This window comes from Linepithema humile, chromosome 1 (assembly GCF_040581485.1).
Source record: "Linepithema humile isolate Giens D197 chromosome 1, Lhum_UNIL_v1.0, whole genome shotgun sequence".
NCBI classification, from domain to species: Eukaryota; Metazoa; Arthropoda; class Insecta; order Hymenoptera; family Formicidae; genus Linepithema; species Linepithema humile.
In genome coordinates this window covers 10,798,423-10,820,749 of record NC_090128.1, presented here as the reverse complement: position 1 = coordinate 10,820,749, position 22,327 = coordinate 10,798,423, and the positions used below count along the sequence as shown (strand labels likewise).

At 35.5% G+C, this 22,327-nt stretch overlaps 1 protein-coding gene and 1 long non-coding RNA gene across 4 annotated transcripts in view; both read right to left on the bottom strand.

The window, feature by feature from the left end:
* Positions 1 to 438: 438 nt before the first annotated feature.
* The window catches only part of sima (similar), a 79,659-nt gene continuing 57,770 nt past the window's right edge, over positions 439 to 22,327 (bottom strand). For all 3 annotated transcript variants that reach the window (XM_012375587.2, XM_067347901.1, XM_012375586.2), the window contains 7 exons: positions 8,387 to 8,828; positions 7,502 to 7,757; positions 6,666 to 7,015; positions 6,305 to 6,543; positions 6,068 to 6,213; positions 5,368 to 5,882; positions 439 to 3,022 (listed from right to left, as the gene is read on the bottom strand). In XM_012375587.2, the coding sequence (XP_012231010.1) occupies positions 2,690 to 3,022; positions 5,368 to 5,882; positions 6,068 to 6,213; positions 6,305 to 6,543; positions 6,666 to 7,015; positions 7,502 to 7,757; positions 8,387 to 8,828 (2,281 nt within the window). In that variant the 3' untranslated portion in view covers positions 439 to 2,689. The remainder of the gene's footprint in view (positions 3,023 to 5,367; positions 5,883 to 6,067; positions 6,214 to 6,304; positions 6,544 to 6,665; positions 7,016 to 7,501; positions 7,758 to 8,386; positions 8,829 to 22,327) is intronic.
* LOC136997317 (uncharacterized) lies at positions 8,853 to 21,582 on the bottom strand. The gene is made up of 3 exons (XR_010888116.1): positions 17,724 to 21,582; positions 16,184 to 16,398; positions 8,853 to 8,982 (listed from the first exon to the last, which is right to left on the bottom strand). It is a non-coding gene; the product is annotated as an uncharacterized lncRNA (long non-coding RNA).

The window sequence follows — 22,327 nt, the reverse complement described above, 5'->3', positions numbered from 1 at the left end:
TATTGCATGATGTGCGAAGTTTAAGAACTTGTAATCGATGGTTATATAATTATTTGATTATCGATCTTTAACACTATTGACTTTCTTCAAAGTCAAAATCACTTATTTTTAGTTATTTTGCATATAAAAATATTAAAGTATAATCATCGCACAAAAAATCAACATTGTAGTATATATTTTAGTAATAAAATACGTAATATCTTACAAATTATTAATTTTTTGATCAATTTGAAATAAAGAATTGACTAAGTAGATATGCTAACTTTAGAATCATCCTTTTTTTTTTTATCATATCTACATCGTATCAGCAATATGTAATCTATTAAACGATATGGTTAAACCTGCAATAAAAAATATTAAAATAATATAATTATAATAATGCATAATTATATTCATGTATGATAATAATAGTAATAATTGCTGCTATGATAAACATAGTACTAATCATATCGGTATTTATTGATTGTATGCACCTAACAATCAGGACGCAACGGCAAGAACCGATGATCCCAGGTGAAGTCTAGTAGAAACTATAATAACAGTAACAACAATTAGCAACGACAACGACGACGATGACGACAAAAATATTGGCATCGTGACGTCGTGGCTGATATGCGATGCTGAGAAAACAGCAACGCTGCGACTTGTCATGCTCTGTGGACTTCATAGGATTCAGGATGGAAATCCTGATAACCTTGTTGCTCTTATATTATTTCATCATATTCAACAGTATTCATTCAATCAGATTTATAATATTCATAAAGCAAAGTTCTAAGGACTTAAAACTAGAAATATAAAAAAGATGTGTATTTTTTTTCATTTTCTAGCTTTAACAAACTGCACTTCTAAAAATAGAAATAGTATGGAAAAGTTTCCTTGTTAGCTCTTTAACTGTTACTTTCTTGAACCTTGAACCGATGAAATAATCGGTTATCATTTTTTCACACCTGATACCAATATTCTAAACTTAACACTTTTCTCTTATTGTTAGTTCAATTAATATGTGTGTGTGTGTATATATATATATGCACGCAAATTTGCACGTCACTCGCATAAATGCATTCGTTTATATACAAGTTTTTAGAAAAGACAGATCGAGTCGCTAAAGACTATAACATTTTCTTCTTTTTACAATTAGAAATGTAAGAAGAATTATTTAATAATTTTTTTCATATCAGAATATTCTTTATCCCCAAGAAGTCTTGCACAAATCTTTAATATTATTTTTCTACTACATACAAAACGCGTATTTAGTTCGAAAACACATATTCAGCACACAGCAGTGGATCCTATTTATCACAGACGATTGATGAACCAATCATTTATGATATGAAGACTATAATAAAGTCATGTTTTCGAATTAAATTAAACTATAGTATCTATCTATGTACAAACATTCTTAAAGCTCAATTATTTTTATTATTGTTATAAGTACATATAATAGCTACTATTATTCTTTTAATAATTATGCAATTATTATCGTGCATACATCTTAAACCACATCTCATTATTTTACAGAAAAAGATAAAAATAATACAAAATTGGAAAAATTTTATACTGCAAAATAGTTTTCTAGAACATCAAACTTAATTTGCATGACTTTCTTCAAATAATTTCAATCGACATATTTCAATATAATGTCGTATAATGAAAAAAATTAAAATTATTTGATGAAAAGAATGTTAAAGTTAAAAAATTGAAAAGAAGCATTATATTATATAAAAAAGTTTGTATGTAAAGAATATCGGGAATTGTCTTCAAGTCTTCTTATCACAATTTTATAACAATGATACAGTCTTTGATCACTCGATCTGATTAAGGGATATGATTCTCATTTTTACAACAAAGCATCATCTTGTCGAATTTAACTTGTCACGCAATCCATTAGAATGTATGGGTTAATTTTTATATGAATTGTTTCATCCTAATTTATGGAAATGCATTGGCACACTCGCGTATTTCAGGGAAATAATGTAAAAAAATGTCGTTCAAGCAACACAAAAATCACTTAAAAAATATCTAATTAAATCTGGACTTAAGCTTTTCGAGTCGCGTCACTTTTATATTATCTTATCAAACATTTTTTGAGCATCTGACACGAAATGCATTTCATTGTCGTGTTACTGGAATTTTTAATACATAGTAAAAAAATAGTGCCATTATTAAAGAACACCGGAAATTAAACAACAATATGAGCGCAGAAATTAGAAGCAGAATTGTTATATAATTTCTCTGCGCGCCACATATCAGTGTTCTAATGTCTTTTCTCTTGTTATTTTTATATGTAGTATATCATGTGATTTTTGGTATTTGTAATAGAATGTGATGCATCTTATAATAACATTAATTAGCAACATCATTATTCAGTTGTATCAACGAAAAGAGCCTCAACGCAGCAAAATAAATTTTCAAATCATCTTGAATAATGAATTAAAGCAGCTTTTCGTTCGAATATATTTTTAAAATTTATCTATTTTTTCTCTGCTTCTTTCCTGCAAATTAATCAACTGTAAGAAGTTAAAAATATTAATTGCATCGTCAATAAACACAAATCGCAATATAAAAGAAGGATAAAAAAAGAAATTTTGAAACCTGACACCAAGAAGGTGAATGTCGGAAGAATTCGGCTTCTAATTTTCTCGATCAACCGAACGTATTCCGGTGCGGCCGATAGATCACGCGAGCTAAATCACACCAAGTTTCGGTCCAGTAGGCCTCCAAGAAGATCTGGCCCCACTTGCAATAGACCCGCAGTGGACTCGTCGTAACCAAAACCGCCGAAAGCCGCTATTGCTGACGTCGTAGGCGAAATTATAGGAGTCGTTCCTCCGCCGCCAGCATCTCCGGTGAAGGGTCCGATTAAGTGCTTCCTGGTATCTGGACTGAGGTGGTCGGGCAAGGATATGACATTATTTGCGTTCGCGTGCTGTGGTACCAGTTGATTATCCACGTTGACGGACAATGGTGACGTCAAGTTCCTCGATAACAAAGTCGGCACGTTGCGAGAATTCATCAGGGGATCCTAAAATAATCATTGCAATTAGTATCAGAATTTGTATGTAGAATGCATTTGAAAAGGCGCAGGAATGCTTTTCAATCAAATTTGATAGTACTTTTTATATTTAATAGAAAATAGCGGAAGATACGAAATTATTAAACATTGCAAAAAACAATAACTTCAGCTAAATATTTAGATAAATTCTTTGAATAAATTAAGTCTCTAATTAAACAACCCTCACCTTTTCAATATATATATCTTTGTATAAATAATTATAATATATATCTTTTTTATTTCATAAAATAGCTTATTATTAATTAAGCACCTAATTTCAGTATTAAGCAAATGAGTTTTTCTTGCAGTCGACTTTTGAGGAAGATATAGAAAGATACAGTTGCGTTTCGAGGGGAAGGGAGAAAGGAGAGTAAGATCACATGATAACTAACGCGTTTATTTCAATAAACCCTTTTGTAACGCTCGACACTCTGTCGCTTGCGTGACACTAAGGTCGCTTTTGATCGTTGATGAATATAAATGAATCATGAGTTGAATAAAACGACTGTGACTATCATATTTGCATGATCTAGTGTGTACATTTCACAATTCTATATAACGTATGTATGTGTACAGATTGTAAAAGACGATAGTTATTCTAGAACCATGATTTTTGCTATCAAGTGAATAAAGAATACAATGACGGATTATGTGTGTATGTATTATTATATAATTGATAATTTATACATCTATACTAATTATTTAATATAAATCACTTTTTATTTAAAATTAAATAGTTGATTTCTTCGACTTGAAAAGATTACTAAAAGAGAATTAAAAATATAAAGATAATTTTTCTAAAATAAATATCTTTTCAAATTATCACAAATCATAAACAAAGAAACTTAATTTTTATTTTCAGCAACAGCTAAAAATTTTTATTCTTTTAAAAAATTTTAGCTTAAATTATATTTGTTAACAATTTATTGATAAAAAATAAAATAAAGAAATATCTAATTGTATTTATTCGGGAAGAATAATCCTTGAAAATTTGGTAATAAAAAATTTTATAGGATGACAAATTTAGAGATAAAATTGCAAATCGTGAAACAAACAACGATGGATGTTGGGGACTGACGGTGGTAGGAAACGAAACGCAGCTGATCAGATGATTCGATGTTCCATGTATTTCCATAACATTCAATCAACAATTCTATATACTTTGCAATTTGTATACATAACGTGGCTCTAAAGTACAGCTCATTTAATCCTAAGATGCACTCCGCTGGATGCATATAATTCTATATATATATATACGCATACAACTTTAGAAATCATCATAATGCAACTCACACAGCTCTTTCTCTCTTTTTCGATACGTTATTCTCTTCGTATTCATTTTTAATAGGAAAGAAGCATAATTATCGCCTAAACTATACTCTTTTTGTGTCTATATTTTATATCTACGATAAACATAGAACGCAGTGCATTTTAGGATTAAATGACCGAGCGAATCTATCTCGTTTCTCTATGCTTCCTCTTCCTCAACTTACAACAAACTCACTTGGCGTGCTCTTCTCTCTAAGCGTGCGACTCTTCTCCTAATCTTTCCCTGCAATCTCAGACACGATTTTCGAGCTTGCGCCTGCAAGCTCGATGAACAAGCGGACGTATAAAAAGCAGGAAGAACTTCCATCGGTTTAAAATCGCGATCGGATACCACGAAAACTATTACTTGCCGCCTCCTCTGGCTTTTCCTATCCAGATTTATATTTCGAATTTCCGAGAATTGCTGAATACTTTCGCTTTTCATCGTCTCGCATGCCAATATTATCTATATCACCTCATCATTTTCTCCAAAGTTGCGACTTACTCGACTAAATTTCCGTAACACAAAATATCTTTGCTGAAAATCCGGATGAATGTACGGATAATATCGGCGTAGCACGTTAACATTTGTCAAATATCTAACTGCTAAGTAAACGCTTATCCATTCGTAACATTGTCTGGCAAAATCTCGATCTATCCCAATCTAAAGCTCGTTCCCTTTTTAGTTCGATCGAACTTTGACTATTAGACTTGAAATACAAGTTTATGGTTGGAGGTATGCGGTTCTCTTAACGCCCAAGTTCTTTCCAATTAAACGGCCCTCCCTTATTCCGATTGCATTCCCCGCGAGAATTCATTTTTCCGCGTCCGAAACTTTTGCTACATCGAGAGACTACTGACTCTCGAAGAATCAACAACGACGAGGCGACAGCCAAAAGGAGGCGGCCCTTCAAACGCTCCGCTTCCTTCCGGAAGCGTCCTCACGCGCTCGCGATGCTCTTCGCCGTTCTCTTCGGCTTCACCAAGCAAACGTAACCCGCACTCACATCGCAGCCGGAAACCAGAAGGTTCATTAGCACGCTGCTGCCGCCGGCGATGCAGGACGGATTTCTGCTCCGGCTCGTTCCATCGATCTTATTCGGACCATCGCCACCGCGATTTCCGCCTCCACCTTTTCCTCCGCCGCGGTCGCCCTCCGACTCGGCGAAGTCGATGATGTCGTCGAGAACGCGAGCGCGTTGCTCCAAGGTGTTGCGACGGCGTTCGCCGTCGGACGAGGACATGGTTTGCGACACTACGGTCGACGCCTGCGGCGAGACGAGGCGACGTAGGAGCTGGCTGCCGCAGGTGTTGTCCAAACTTAGCGACTTCTTGTGAGACGATCGTTGTTGCCTCATCAGCAAAGTGTCCTCGAGGCTTATGTGTTTGAAAGACGAGTCCTCGCACTTGAGGCGTTTGTGCTCGCTCCCGAAATCTGTATTGAGTCCAGAATGGTTGCGCTTACTGGGGCGATCGGTACGTTCTTGGCTAGAGGACCATCGATCGATTTCCAAGACTGCGCCTGCAAAATCAATGTATGTGTTAGTATTACATGTTTTACGATGCTTGTGCTATCAAGTTATAAATATACTACCAACATAAAAATTATATAAAATATAAATAAATTTACTAAATAATTTAAAATATAAATTCAACAAATAATAAAATCATAGAAAAAAAAGAAAAATTGGAAAAATGCATGATTACTTTTTCTAGATGTCTGTTCGAAGATGTGCGCGGGATTCATCAAACCTCCACCGTGGTCGTTGTATCGCCGCGATACCGCTTGATCGGTCCGCAGCAGTTGCGCCAGACTAGATTCTGATCCACGCTGCTCTCTGTCGTCAAATAGCCTGACAGAAAAACACAAAATTATGAAAACGGAACCGAAGAAATACAATGCATTATTTTTTTACGTTGTTCAGTGTTTAATTTAATACCCACCACTTTGAGGATCCTTTGTCGACGGATTGCGACGGGCTCCACATGACCATGTCATCGCTGATGAGCAGCTCTAGCGCTTCGTCTTGGTCCGACATCGGAATATAGGGTGCCCTGAGAGCCAATTCATCGTCTCCTATACCATCGCTGATGCCTAACATAAGCATCTCGTCCTCGGAAAGGCCGTCGCCGCCGCTGCCTCCTGTAGGGCTACCCAGCGAGTCCACGCTGCGTTCAGAACTCTGTAAAATGATCACATCGTAGATTAATAATACACGCATTGGTTCGCGGCAAAATAATAATGCCACATTTTTAAAGAAAAGTTTGAAATGTAAATTTTGATTCAACGAAAATCGTCATTCACCTGCCGGTACTTCGAGAGGGACGGCGACACGGAGCTCGGGTCGATGCCGCAGGGACTTCCGGGCGAATCGCCGTACATGAAGGGATCACTGTCGGCGAGACGGTCAGCCGCATCCTTCGTTCTGGCAGTAGTGTCCACCAGATCCGCGTCCTTTAAGGGATCTGAAAGATCTGCGGAACGCAGTTCTGGTGATAAAGTGTCACCCGAGCTCAGCAGCGAGCTGTAGGTATCGTGTCCGAAGATAAACTCGTCTAGCATGTCTGATAAAAGCGGAGTGTCCTCCAAGGGCACGCACACGTCACCGGGTGTGGGCGCAAGGTGCGTCAAGTCCTCTGGCTCGTCCTTCAACACTGCAAAAAACGAACAATATGATTTACAAGGCAATATTCTTCCTCGTCGTTTAGTGACTCCGAATGATGATTAAACATTGGCCAGAATGGAAGATAAAAATAGCAGCATAAATCATGAGAAAGTTTTAAGAGCTCGACGTAAAAATCAAACAGTGCTAAATTAGCACTTTTATTCACCAAGTTATTTGGTATTCTAAATTTTATTTTAAGAAACCAAATTAAATCGGACATTTAAATTGAAAGCAATATAAAAAACAGGACTGCAAAATAATTAATATTAATTCGTCGAATAAAATTTTTACATTCACGCAATAATGAAGAATAATTACTTTCAAAATGAGAAATAATTTTCGTAGTTATCTTATAATTAACATCGGTTTTTTAATTTTTCAAGCACTTTTGCTTTTTTTCGAGACATCGTGTCAAGTTAAGCTCCCGGGCTTGTTTTGGAAGATATTCAATGTTGTTTTGACAAAAAATACGCACTGGTGAGACCCGGCTGATCTTCGCTGAACGTTAAGAAGCCTTTGTTCATGTCCTCGGTGCGAGGCGCAAAGATACTCGCTGTGGCCGTCTGCGGCGGCGGTCGACAGGAGATTTGCGCTTGTTCCTGTTGTTGTTGTTGTTGCTGCTGCTGTTGTACAACGGGTGTAAGTGGCGTGAACAAATGTTTCGTGACCGCCTGCGGACAATCTCGATGCCCGGCACTGTCTGAAGAAGTGCGTACCACCGCCGGTTTACCCTGAAAAAAGATTGAATCTAGAGGGGAAGAGGCCAAGGATACGATATTATGGCTAGAGATAAGAGCAATGTTGATCTGGAATCAACTCTTGCAATAGAAATCAAACTGTATCTTTAATTGTAATATTTGTATTAATAGACTGCTTTTCCAAGCATTTTATATCTTTGTAATTTAAAACTTAGAGCTCGGCCTCTTAAACAAATAATTTTGAAAAATTTTATCAAGTATTTTCTTAATATTTTTTAAATTTTATTTATATTATTTTTAAAAATTTAATTTTATCCTTTTAACAAGCTATAGAAATTTGAACAATTCCTATCACGTTTATGTTATTATTTGTAAAATATGGGATACTTATGATATCATTATTTTTACTTTATCATTGAAGTGATAAAGTGTGAGCAATGGGATTACATCGATAAGTGATAGTGATAGAACCCAAGAAATCCAATAATCAGAGTTGACTAATATATCGATATTTATATTATATTACACGCTTCTCACGTTGCAGTCATTGTTAAAAGAATAGAAGTTTATAAATTACATTGTTTATTTAAACTTTCAAAAATTACATGAACCTGACTCGCTCCCATATCAAATGTCAAACATGAAATGAGGACTGATCGTACCTGGAATATAAAGGGTGTCCTCACAAACGCCGGTCGCTCCTGTCGCTCTGCCACCACCGGCTCGTTGTTTTCCTTCAGAGACTCCTTAATCGATTCTTCGAGGGACTCTTTGAGCGCCTGAACGAATGCCTTCTCCTGTACCGGTCTCGATAAGTCGCTGTCTTTTCGCAAGTTGTTCTTACAGTCGTTTTTCCCGTTCGCCGAACGGAAAATCGATGCGGTGACGGCGAGCGGCCGATCGTCGCTTTTTGACTCGTCGTCGACAGTGATTGATTCTTTCACGGAAATCTCTTCGTCGTCCAGCACTATCGGGCCTTTCTTCGATCTACTATCGCTCGTCGGCACCAGCGTCGGCAAGGCTCTCTCCGGCTTCAATTCCGTGCCGCTGTCACGTGCGGCCTGCTGGCGCACGCTGTACACCTCATCCTCATGCTCAACCCCACTGTAAGCAAAATCACGAGCCGCCGGCGTGGATAACGTGCCCTTCGTCTTGAGACTCATTAGTCCGAAACATGGCTAAGACGATCGAAACGCAATGACGCGAAGAAGATATAAATAATACGATGCGTCGATATTGCAAAAAATCGAGAAGTTCACTTGAAGTATTAATTTAATTTTAATGTTTTTAAAGTTTAGAAAGAGAACATATATGAGTGTACTAATCAAAAGTATGAAGGAATACTCACGCATGATAGAATTACATTCTTTTGTAATTATCCGGACAAAAATGTATGATAAAAAAAAAAATAATGATAATAAAAAATCACAATTATAATTTTTTTTAAACTTTAAAATGCACAATTAGAAAAAATAATTTAAAAATGTATTTTGTAGAATAAATATTGATAAGAATTCAGAATTAATGACCCGACAAATCGAGCATGCTGTGTATGTGTGTCAGAGATAATATTTTTTTGTGAAATTCTTAATATAGAAATATACGTAACATAAAAATTATCTAATATAGATTTGCATTTGAATGGAAAGTAAGGCTGCAGCAAAAAAGATAAGAAAATAAAATATGCTTATTTAACACGTTCCATGCCGAGTCGTTTCTGCATGGTTTATCCATTCAGGTCACGTGTACTACCGATGACCCATTCATTATTTGAGCTCAAAACGTATATATTATAATAAATTTAAGATTAAAAAATGCATTATTATCAACATAAGAAGATGTTTTATAAAGTACAGTTTAAAACAAAAAAGATAAGTTATGAAATGTTTTATGACAATGTATTTGTTTATGCTCAAAATATTAAACGGCCTGAATAGAAAGTTCAATCACGTGGTACACGCAGCACGAAATGTGTTAAATGACAATCTTATGCAAGCTGATAAATGTTTCTCATTATTCCCACCATTGTTGTTATAAAAATGTTGCCCAATGCACAAAGATATAAGTAACGCTCGTCTGACTTCCTTTCATCGACTAACACGATGTTCTTATCTAACGACTGGCAATCGGATGATACCGCGTTACGACACAGCGATATGTAGACGCGGTATTTATCACTCGCGAGGATCACGCGTGAACGCATGACACAATTCTAAAGAGCTTGGCATTCGTCTCTCATAAATACATTTTCGTATGCACGTGGATATTTTCACGGAACCATTTGCCACCGTTCGACGGCGTCTGAGATAAACATATGGCTGTCACAAGGCAAACATACGGCGGAAGTATAAATCGGGCACCGAGGACTTCAGCAAAATCTTTCGAAAGAAAATTTTTCAAAAATTGCAAATGAAAAAGCTGTCTTTTATAATATTTAAGTATGTAATATAACGAGATTATTATTTCTCTGAGAATGTAATTAAATAAATGTAATAATGAAATTATATATAAAATTATATTATCAATCAATTTTCAGTGAATAATGAATAATTTTTAATTAATATGTTTTCTATTATTTAATTTAATATTTTAAAATTATTAATTAATAATTTTAATAAATATTTAATTATTTTTGTCAATATTACTAATATTAACCGTTCCAAACACAAAAATTATATCACTTGTAATATAAAGTAAAATTTTACTTTAATTTCTTTTAGAAAATTATTTGTTAAATTTGTTCAACAATATTTTTCTATTATACACAAATAAAAATATACTGCTGCTTTGAAAAACCTTCAACTTGTTCATTCGACATTAATCTGCTTCTTTCTTTTCACTTTTTCAATTCAAACATAAGTTGCACAAATGTAGTTAATACAGTGAGAACAATAATCTTTTGATTACAATTGAAAAATAAAATAATAAAATTAATAATTTCGTACCAATCTCGGATAATTTCGGAGTTTCTCACTTCTGCTTCAAATTCAATTTGAGAAATATGCGTAAGCTGACTAAACTGCACACACCACGTACTGCACACGCATCACTATCTCACCACTCTCCCTGCTCTGAACCATTCAGTATCCACCCGGACTTTCGTGCTCTCTGACGACAGCGCGTCGTTGCCCTCATGCAATCTCTCTCTTTTCCTTCCTCTCTCTCTCTCTCCCCCCCCTCTCTCTCTCTCCCTCCCTCCCTCCCTTCCTCTTTAATCATTCAGGTCCTGACCCATTCTCGCGAGATGATCACATCTCTCTTTCTCTTTCGTCTCGGAGTAGAAGCTCGCTGTAATCACGAGAAGAACGTGCTTATGTAACCAACGGCTCGTGACCGCCAATCGACGTCTTTTTCCGCACGTCGCACTCCGCCGCGACGATTTCCGCGCTTTATTTTTAAAACGATCACTAGTAGTCGGAATGTCTCCATTACGATTACGACAATCGTCCTTCGCAACTTTTAAAGTAGAAAAAAATATTAAAAATTGGAATTATACAGGCCATTTTTCCGGAAAGCTCTGATTTTAATTTTAATTTGAAAGATTTTGCGAATTTCAAAGTGTTATCTGCTGACAAGATGTTTTGTGTTCGATGATTAACGCAAGACACACCTCGTCAAGCAAAGAAACAGCCACTGTTTTTCAGACTATAAGCGATATCGATGCTGCTACTCTTACGTCACGCGCGTTACATAGTAATCGCGTATGTGTGAACATTGTTACCGCGGAAAACATTGATTCACCACGCGTGCAATCTTTTTATAACGCGCATTGATCGCTATTTTTAAACATCTTTAAGGCAAACGTGTTTCTAACAAAATTATAACATTATTTCGTTCATTGATAGACATTATTTCTTACAACATCACAGGTTTAAAATAAGACGAATCGGTACTTTTAGTCCGCGCAAAAATAACATAAAAGTAACATTAAAAAAATTATATAATCTAACAATACATAAATCGCAACTTCGTGATGAAATCCAAAGAATTATAATATATTGTTCGGCTCTCGGATAATAAAATACGATTCACATCTCTCTTTTTATATTACCGTTCCTTTTGACAAATAGCAGTTTTTTTGAAGATTCTTCAAAAAGTAGTGAAAAATATCAGCAACACGTAATCGCGCGAGTAATCGTTCAATGCCGCGTCTTCGACATAAAAAGTCTCGCAAGTTCGCTTATGTAGGCACGATTACGCCTACATTTCCTTCAATCACAAGCATATTTAAAGTTAACCTGACCTTAACCCCGAAGATAACCTCGATAAATATATATATATATATATATATCGGTCTAAACAGCACACAATGTGTCTTGCCTTTAACATGCCGAGACATGCTTTAAACCTTTTAACCCTCGTGACGTTCGTAAACTTCGAATATTTTCAGCTTAAATAAGCAGATGATTTTTGCTGACTATTACAAATAGATTATATCTCCCAAATTATCTTATGTAATAAAATGAGATATCTAAACTTTTGTTTACTTAACTTTTATATATCTGATAGATTTAAGAAAATTGTAAATAATGTAAAACTATCAATACAAAAATATTATTTATTACTCAGGTTAGAAATCTTCTGCTAATCTAAAACGAAATTTTCGAAAAGTATAATTGTAAAATTAAAAAGAAATTTAATATTTTTTATCACTTTTTAACATAATTATATTAAAATTGTGCAATTAATATAAAATATCAGATATGTCGAATTTTCTATATACCGGTTAAATTACCTGCCTTTTATTAATTTAGATACTAAACAAAGTTTAAAATTTTTTTTTTAAACGAGCTTTGAACACCACATTTAACGTAGTATCTTTTTTATGCAATACTATGCAGACACAGAAATTCTTTAGTTAAGCACTCACTAATCTCCGCACGTGCGACGATCGCACGCGTACGCGATTCTTTACGGATCTCTCTGTAGTATCTTTTACGGTCGGAAATTCGCAACGTCAACGGTGATATTCGTCGTGGATGATTCGTGCGAATCTATGCGAACACTAAGTGACTTTAACCGGTCGCAACAGCTTGGTAATTGCCGCAAATTGACCAGCGGACCCCAAATGTGCGCACAATGTGTATGTGGTAGAACTTGCGAATCGCGTATGTGAGCATTAGCCTACGGGAACTTTATGTATACAGACGTAAGTAAGTATTTGTATGCGTACTTCTACACGCTGAGAATGAATTTAAAGTGGAAAACAAGCAAATAGAAGAAAGTATGAATGTATTATTTAATAATCAGAAAAAATCTAAGTATGAATTAAACATTAAAATAAGCTTCTGAATTGAAATGTGTGATAAGATCCAATTGTCAGACAGTCAAATGACATTAGATTAAAACTAACATGATAGTTTTAATCTAATTTTCTTTTATGTCTGAACTGTTCGGATCTTTGGTTTGAGCTCTATATTTACGATCGTCAATATATTATAAATTATGTGCAAAAGTCAAATTAATTCAATAATTTTGTTTCTTCTTAATTTTTCTTACATTAATTCATAATAATTAATTCTATCATTCCGTTTTTGCAAGATTCAGCAAACTGACATTTATTGAAATAGCCTACATTTATTAGTTCACTCTTTCGATTGGACTTAATTCCAAAGGGAGCTTTAAAATAATGACTTAAAGTGCTGCACGCTTCTTAATTGAACACAATAAAGTTTTTGCGCACATAAATATCGTCACGAGACGTTAAAGAGCAATAAACGCCATCAAGATACAAGTCAATGTACTTGCGACTGCCTTCAAAAGCTTCAAAAAATATAATGAATATAAATTTAATAACGTAATAAATTTCCGTGTCCAAACTAAAACGTAGAACTCCGTAAAACGGAATCGAATTAAAATCGATGTAAATTTAATATCAAAGATTAAAAAATTCAATAATCAAAGTTTAAAGATGCCAACGTTTAAGTTTAAAGATGCCAATTTTACTGCAAGAAAACTTTGTTTAGATTGCAAGTGATTGATTGAGATCCATTAACGAACTATTTAACAACTAACGATGCTAACGATGTTAATAAAACATATCATTAAAATGTAAACTGTAGATGGGACAAAATTTTATACATTCTTTTAGTATCGAGATTTCGAATTTTATAGTATCGTTTATAGATTTATATGCTCCTTGCTAGAATTTAGTAAAAGATTTTCCTTGTTCTCAATCTCCCTCACACATCATAAATATCTTTATCGCAAGTCCTAAAACGAACCCTCTTAGATTACAAGAATATACACACGATAGAAAGCATGTAACACAAAAGTAGAAAGTCAATAACAAGTTCTAACATAGAGCTACATATAATGGGACACAAGAGATTTAATAAATGTATAAATAAAATCGCCGAATTTTTGCATGGATAAAAATAAAGATGTTCGTGAATGATTCGGGATAATTGAAAAAACGACTGTAATAAGAGAGAAGCAAGGGAGGCTCGTGGGAAGCTCGACAAAAGCGGCAGGGTAAATAGAAAAGGTCCCAACGGTCCCACGTGCTCATTTGCGCAAATGGAGCACCCGCCGTCACTTTATTTTTAACACCCCCTCCTAATACCCGACCGCGTATTTAACCCGCACCTAACTCGACCCAATCTCTTCCCTCCGGATCGCGCGCCAGGCGTTCGCGAAACTCGAGCGGTTTGTTGTGAGACAATCTGCGAATGGAGCGCGCGAGTGCAGCGGCCGGACCGGTGTATCCGCGCAACCAGATTGGCGCGGCTCTCGAGGTCGACGGCGTTCTTGCGATGCCGCTCAGGGTTGCACCACGATGTTTCATTCGGAAAGAATCGATCTGGACTCAAGGCAAACGATTTGACTTCAACGCGATCGAGTTGTTCAATAACAATCGAGATGCACTGAAATATTATATTAATTGTACATAAATTTATTACGTTAATATTATATTTTATTCCTTTGGCATTACATCTGTTCCATCTTATTATTAATAAATACAAAATGAATGGAATTTTTCATTCTGCCTCTCAAGCTTTCCTCGAGCCTCTTTTACTTCTGTCAAATTTAAAATAATCTCATTGTAATAATGAAGACGGAAGACTTAATTGAGTAAAGTTGGTGATAACCGGATTTGATGATCATAAATTTCTTCAAATCTCATATCAAATCTAAAACTAGAAAGCGAACTGCTGCACAATTAATTACCATTAAATTAGCATGAAATCAAATCATGAGAACACCACACTTTAATTTATGTTACTTTAATTTATGTGTATCTGTAATGTATAAAATAAATAGTGCTAAGCGTGAACATAAATTCAGAGGCAAATCTTAGCCACTTTTGGAGTTAAACGCGAAACTGAATTTTTGTCTGTTGCACGTCGTCGCGCGAATAAAACATCGGGACAGGACACGTTTAAGTACAAAAATACGTAATGAAAAAGCGAGGCCACGGTCTCGTCCATCGGCGGCATGTTTACCACCGTTGTTTACCCCCATCCTCCGCTGTACATCGCCAGATGCACTTTTAATTCTTGGACGCATCCCATTGCCAACGCGAGATTTAGCACGCGCGTCAAGAGTTTTCTCGGATGCAAACGCGTACTTGTTGCACAAAGGTGAACTGCATACGCGCAGGTGGGATGCACCGTGCCAAGTATAATAATGAGGTATTATTTATTATTCGCATTAAATAGACAGTAATAGCATTATTATACGTTAATAATGTTGAAGAAATTATTGAACAAATATTTTAATCAAATTTATCCTATAAGTCAACTTCGTATAAAAAAATTTGCAACATTTTTGAAAATTATGATAGCTGCATTAATATAAAGTGAGACCTAATAAGTAAAAGACAACAATTTTGAAACATATTCGCTAAAAAGTTTTAAGTTAATTTTCAATTCAATAAAACTTTTTTGATCGAATTAATCGACACCAATATTTAAGATTAAATATTTTGCTAATTATATCTTTAATTAAGTTTGTTTCAAGATACACTGGCTGGAAAATAAAGTTTCGTTGTATGTTTAACACCCCCGCAGGTTTCTTCGTGAAAACTCGTCAACTTCCAGTGTAGAAAAAGCTTCGTAATTATGTATCAACTTGAATTTTCACGAGAAGAAAGTGCATTCTAAATTTACTCGGAAAACTCGGTGTGTTAAAACATTTTCTCACGCCGCACTTGCTACACATATAAACAGTCGAAAGCTGCACAATTTTATATCGGATTTATCGGAATAAATTCGTATACCGGGTGTTTCGAAAAGTCAAGGGGACTTCGGCGGATACAATCGCGACACCGTTTATCACGCGAATGCTCGCAGACCTCGGTGCCGCCGTCGCCGCTGCCAGACGTTACGTAACGGGTGGGCCACGATAACAGGCGCGCACCTTCGTTGTGAATATCGGTCGATAAACTGCCGCGATCTCGCACACGTCATACATCGGACACACAAACGCGGATTTATTTATTATATGTCTTGTAATACCTTCTTCATTGGTGTTCTCGCCTCATCTCTCTTCCGTACTGTACTCGCCCTTCCTTTCTTTCTTTCTTTCTTTCTTTCTTTCTCTCTCTCTCTCTCTCTCTCTCTCTCTCGCAAGAGTTCACTCGACTCCTACAACACTCTCTCACAATTAGTCTCGAACACTCATTAAATCGTTTCCCGCCGACACTCGCGATTTAAATTTCAAGCTGTCTTATCTACATATGCATATAAATTAGAAGTGATAAAAATCGCATATTTATTAATTACAAAAAAGCGACTTTAAAAAAAATGTTATTTAATATATGATTCAATTATTTTTATACAATAATTTCTCGCGGACAAAAGAAAAAATATATTTATGCAATTTTATATTAAAAAATACTCGAACACTATGCTTTTAAAATGTAGGATTTATTATTATTGATTTGTATCACTGACGTGTGCTAAACTGCTCGTGTAAACATCACACTGATCTTTATTATAAACAAGCGATCTTTATAATGTGTTATTTTCTTCGCAAAATCGTCGGCAATAATCCAGTTATTATTAGCCATTGTGTCTAATTTTAAATCAGAAAAGGGTAATCGATTGGATTCACGGTGTGAGAATGATCGATCGGCGATATTTGTGGTGTTCAAGGAGGTGTAAAAGATGGAGCGGTGAGAGAAGGAAATAAACCGAGATATGGGTGAGTATCCTCGCTAATCGCACTATTGCGCAATCAAATTTTCGCACGCGGAATTCTCGGATACGCTGCCAGCGGATGCGTGGATCGCGAGATGGAATTCGGCCAAAAGCCGCTCGTCTCGAGGATCGATTCTGTTATTAAATCGACGACGTAACGATCAGCTTACGATGATGTTGTTCGCGTGCGAACACTTGGACCTTGATCCGGATATCTTACGTTGTTACGCGATTGATTGATTCTTAAGTTCACAATTAGATGGAAATTAGAGACGTCAAACGACTGAAGCTTTTATAAACTTGAAGATCTAATTTTATCTTTTCAAATCTAAATTGGTTTCCTAAATCTGTGACATTCGGATCTTCAAATATGCAAATTTCTGAATCTTAATGACACAATGTTTGAAAATTTATAGTCTTTGGTGTATTAGATATAAAATCCTCTCGATCCAAGAACTTTTTCACGATTCACGACTCAGTGGTTTTAAAATTTTCTGAAGATTGCAAAATGTATTGATGTTTGATCTTTGGAATCTTTGAATGCTTAAATACCAGAATCTTTGGATCTTTAAATATGTAAACTTATAAATCTTTTTTTATTGACTTTTTAATCGTTGAAGTTCCTAATCTTAGTAATTGAATCTCTTAGATTTCTTTAAATCTTTAGATATTTAAACCTATGACATCTCCAATTATGCAATTTTTTAAATCTTTAAATGCTGGTCAAAATAAAAAATAAATTTAGATTTATTTGGGCTATCATATCTTTTCAGACAATCTTTTCGATCTAAGGACTTTTGGATTTTTGAATATTTAATCTTTGGATTACTAAATCTTTGAATCTCTTGTTACAAACCCTTGAATTTTTAGACCTGGAATTATGGACTCTTTAATTTTAAAACGTGCAGCCTTTGAATTTACGGATTCTTGGATTTTTGGATCGGATATGCGAACATCGAATCTTATCACGATCGAACACGCACGCGGATAGCACTTTTATCGCGCTGACCAGGCGACGTTTCGGCCGCTGCGACGGACTGAAAAGCACTGGCCAAGTTCCGTCGTCGATGCGGTTGCAACCGTGATGCACTTGCCGCGCACGCCGCGCCAGCATTCTCTCTCTCTTTCTGTTCCTCTCTGTCACTCTCTTGTTATTCAGGTATTCGATTTGCAAATCGCGACTTTACGCGCCTGCTCCGCGAAGTCACGTTAGACTAGGCAAACTTCACTTATGCGCGATTACTACTAGTTTGCTGATTACATAGTGATTAGTATTTCGAAGCATATTCTTAGTTACTGTATCATATCGTTTTAAGAAAAAATATAATATCTATATATTCTTCAAGCAATGTAGATCTCAAGAAATAATAAATATAAAAATATTTATCAATTCAATAAAAAATAAACTAATAGCAAATTAGTAAAAATTGAAAATAGAAATTCATTAAATCATTAAATACCGTATTTTAATATTGGATGTGCGTATCAAATTAGATATGTATGTAGAATTAGCTAAAAATAAAATTTTGTTATGCGCAGTCAACTGTGAAAGTTTCGTTCTTAAAAAACTCTATTAACCTTCTAGCTCTAAAATGAATATGTCGTCGTTTTTGCTAAATAAATAAAACATAAACTCGTCGAGGAATAAATTGGCAAATTAATGGATAGAATTCAGATATGTTTTAGTTGCCCGTCAAGGGACTGTAAATATTCAGCAATACGATCGCGATTCTGCATACGTAAACGCCGGTCGAGCGAACTATTACGAAATTCTTCATCTTCGGCTATCCGATGTTTAATGTAACGCGATGTATTCACAAATTTGTACACTAATGAGTTGTGAATGGAAGTAAACACACGGTTGACAAATACACGTTTTAGGCTGTCTAAAAAATTTACGCAAATATGCGTATATCTTATCATAAAATTATAAATGCAAAATGTAATCAAATGTTATTGACTATTGAGAAATTCAAATAGTTTGTCAATTATTATAATTAATTATACAATTGAATAATTTTTCTCAAGTTTCCATCGCTACCTTCTTCCGTTTCTCGTACACGCCAATTCATTTACACCTGCGCCCAAATGTCTCGGCAATAACTTCTTCGCGAGGAATCGATGGAAAAAAACCTTTATGTCACACGTGTACACGAATTTAAAAATAATACGGCGCCGCGTCGCTCGACGATTTTAATGGAGAACATTGAACTAGTCTGAATCGAACACGAACCAAAAGTCCTCGCACTTCTCGGATTTCTGTAATGTTCTTTGCAACTCTAAAGTTTTTGAGCTCAAAAGTGCCTAAGAAGATACTCGAATTATTTGATCCTCGGAATTCATGAATTTTGAGATTTCAAATTAAGGAATCGTTGGATTGTATTTTTTTCACGGTTATATCTTTCAGCTGTCTGCCTTTTAGATACGATGGGATTCATGAATCATTCAATTTTCCAGTTCCCTGACTGTAAAATGCGTAACAACGAAAAAAGAGCTTACTATCGCCGAGAAGTATCGATTTAAAGCCGTTTCAATACGATTCGATCTGATCGCTGTTTTCTGTCCCGTCGTCGTTGAAAGCGATCTCTTATGCAATCGATCTGGTTAAGCTCTCAAGGTCCCGGGTCTCTGTGCTCGAGGCACGCTCGATGTGCTCAGTCGACGCGGCGGGATGCACCGAAAAAAAGTCTCATCTCGCGTCGTTGATAAAAATAATCCTAAACAAACTCGGAAAAAGTTAACGATATTATTCAAAATAAATCATATTTACCGTGTTTTATAAAGTCTATTAAAATATATATTATTATTGCACACTTCTTTTAAAAATAGGAAATAATTTTCAAAGGTTAATTGATATATAAAATCATTATGTAATTTGTCCAGACTGCATAAAGCGTTAAGCAAAACAACTTTGAATAGAAAAAGCTGGAAACATAACGAGCGTTTTATATTCAAGGATCTCTTGCAATCGTTCTTTCACTATAATTATTCAATAATGTGGATTGTATTATTGTACATATCATGTAAATTTTGCAACTTGAATCGCTTTGAAAGCATCGCGCACGATAAACACAAAAAATAATCGAGTGCTGAAGACTAAAAGCGCGACGCGTGTCAGACAGGACTCGTGACCGACGGACCGCATCTCCACTATGTTAAATAAAACACGTTCCAGGCGAATGATTCTTCGTCGTGAAACGAAACGCAAAACGAGCCTGTCGATAGTTGAGAGTGATCGACTCGCGAGGTCGTTTGTGTAACCGGGTGGCGATTAAAACCATGTTGCAGCTACGACGACGGCGGCGGCTGGCTTTAAGAACGTAAGAAATTATTTTGGGACGCCGTACAGCACATGGTAGCACGTGGTCGCATTCGCACGGTCAACCCTTCGTTGCTGCAACCCGAACGCAAATCTCTCTCGCACGCGATTTTAAAATCAACGCGCGTTGATATTTCGCAGAAAACAGATAACACCAAACAATATAGAGCGCAGCGTATATTAATTCCAATTAAAAATAATAACGTAATTTGTTGTCGAGTTTGTGTTTTCATCAACGATACGAGATGAATTTGTTTTCGACGTATCCATTAGTTGTGTATCAAATGTACGTATTGTTAAATTATTAAATTTCCAGTAATTAAATTTCCAATAATTTATGCGTATTTTTTTAAATTCTAAATGAAATAATTTATGCAAATAAAGTTTGCAGTAAAGAAGATGCGATAAAACGAAATTTTTTCCGATATCAATAAATCTTTTACTTGGCCTTTCAAAAAGATCAGATCGGCAAAACAAGATCTGTTTTTATTTTTAACGAGCTAAATGTCTGTTATTTGTGCATGACACGGACACATTCCTGCGTTTGAACTTCTTATTACTTATTATAGATAGTAATCGTAAGAAACATACCGCCGAAATCGAAGCAAAACTTACTCGAGCATGCATGACCTTCTATAATCTTATAAATATCCGTCTTTATTTTTAAAATATCTAATAGAAAAGTGCAGAACAGCATATATAACTTATTTATAAGAGAATATCGAATATCTCCCTGTAACATCAATATCTCGCGGCAAAGCAGCCAACGTCGTTCTGAGACTCGGAGAGAAAGGTTTTCTCCTCATTCTGTTTTCACGTAACAGAATCACACTGAATCTTTTCGTTTCGCGTATTTTCGAGCCATTCGTATAATAATAGATACACTGATTGTATAATTCTGTGTAATGCTCGAGCAAGTTCTCTTTCTGACACGATGCAATAGAGCTTCTCGTCGAGCGGAAAGTCGCGGTTTCATGCATAGTAGCTTTCAAAAGAGATCGCCATAAAGAGATCCCGAGAGAACCGGTCAAACATGAGCGGAAAGCGGAAAAAGATATCGCGTTGCTTTAATGGTCATGTACACCAACGCGAAAATGTATCTCTTACAGAAAAAAATTCACGCAGTCTCGTACGTGCACTGTGAGTTGAATTTTATTTGAATTTGTTTAGACTCAAATATCATGTAATTTAAGTAAAATTTTTTCTCGCATTACATTATAAACCGTAATCTAAAAATTAAACGACGCTTGGTTAACTTATTTGATCGCAAATAAAATAAGTTACCTATCTTTAACCACGGTTTTTCTCTCATAAAATAACTTTCACGATAATTTTCCACCACCTACTGTTTAATTCATTATTTACTCTATTGATTTCTCTCTCTAAGGTTCTCTTTACTTACTTAACACCTTCAAAAACACGCGGAATTTCGATTTCTCGGCCACCGCGACTGATTGTGAGCTTGCGCAACGCACCACTTTCGCTCTCTCTTCACTCTCGCTTTCGTTCGACTGCTGGTGCTCGTCGACGACGATGATGCGATGGATGTCGCGGCTAAAACGCGCATATCGACGGACCAGATCGCGGGAGGTGCGGCGACCGCGACGACGCGCAAGCGTCGCGCTTCCGCCTCGATGAGAAGGCGCGTGCTCCTACGTTTACGCCAAGTTTCAAGGGGAACGAACCGAACAGCAAACGAGAGTTGCAAAACATCTGAATGGATGTTAATATCCAGGCATTTATGTGCTAATATTAGTAATACAAATATTGTCTAAATATATAACTAGGTCAAGCTGAGAATGTAAATACACATGAATAGCAGACAATTATGATGAGTGAGAAGAGTATGAAACACGATTGTAGTAGGTTCAAATAACAATTAAAAATTCAATATTAATTCATAAAAATGTATACACCATAAGCAGATTTGATGTTAATAATTTAATAAATGACACAAATTTGCAATTTTAAAATAAAGTATGTAACAAGCAATTGAAAAGCCTATGTTTGAATAAACTGAATGATTCTTATCTAACTAATTGTACGTGCTTTAGTTTTGCGTATACGACTAGTCATCATTTATATATAATTGTGTTTTCAAACAATATTCATAGTTTACCTAAGAAATAACATTGCAATGT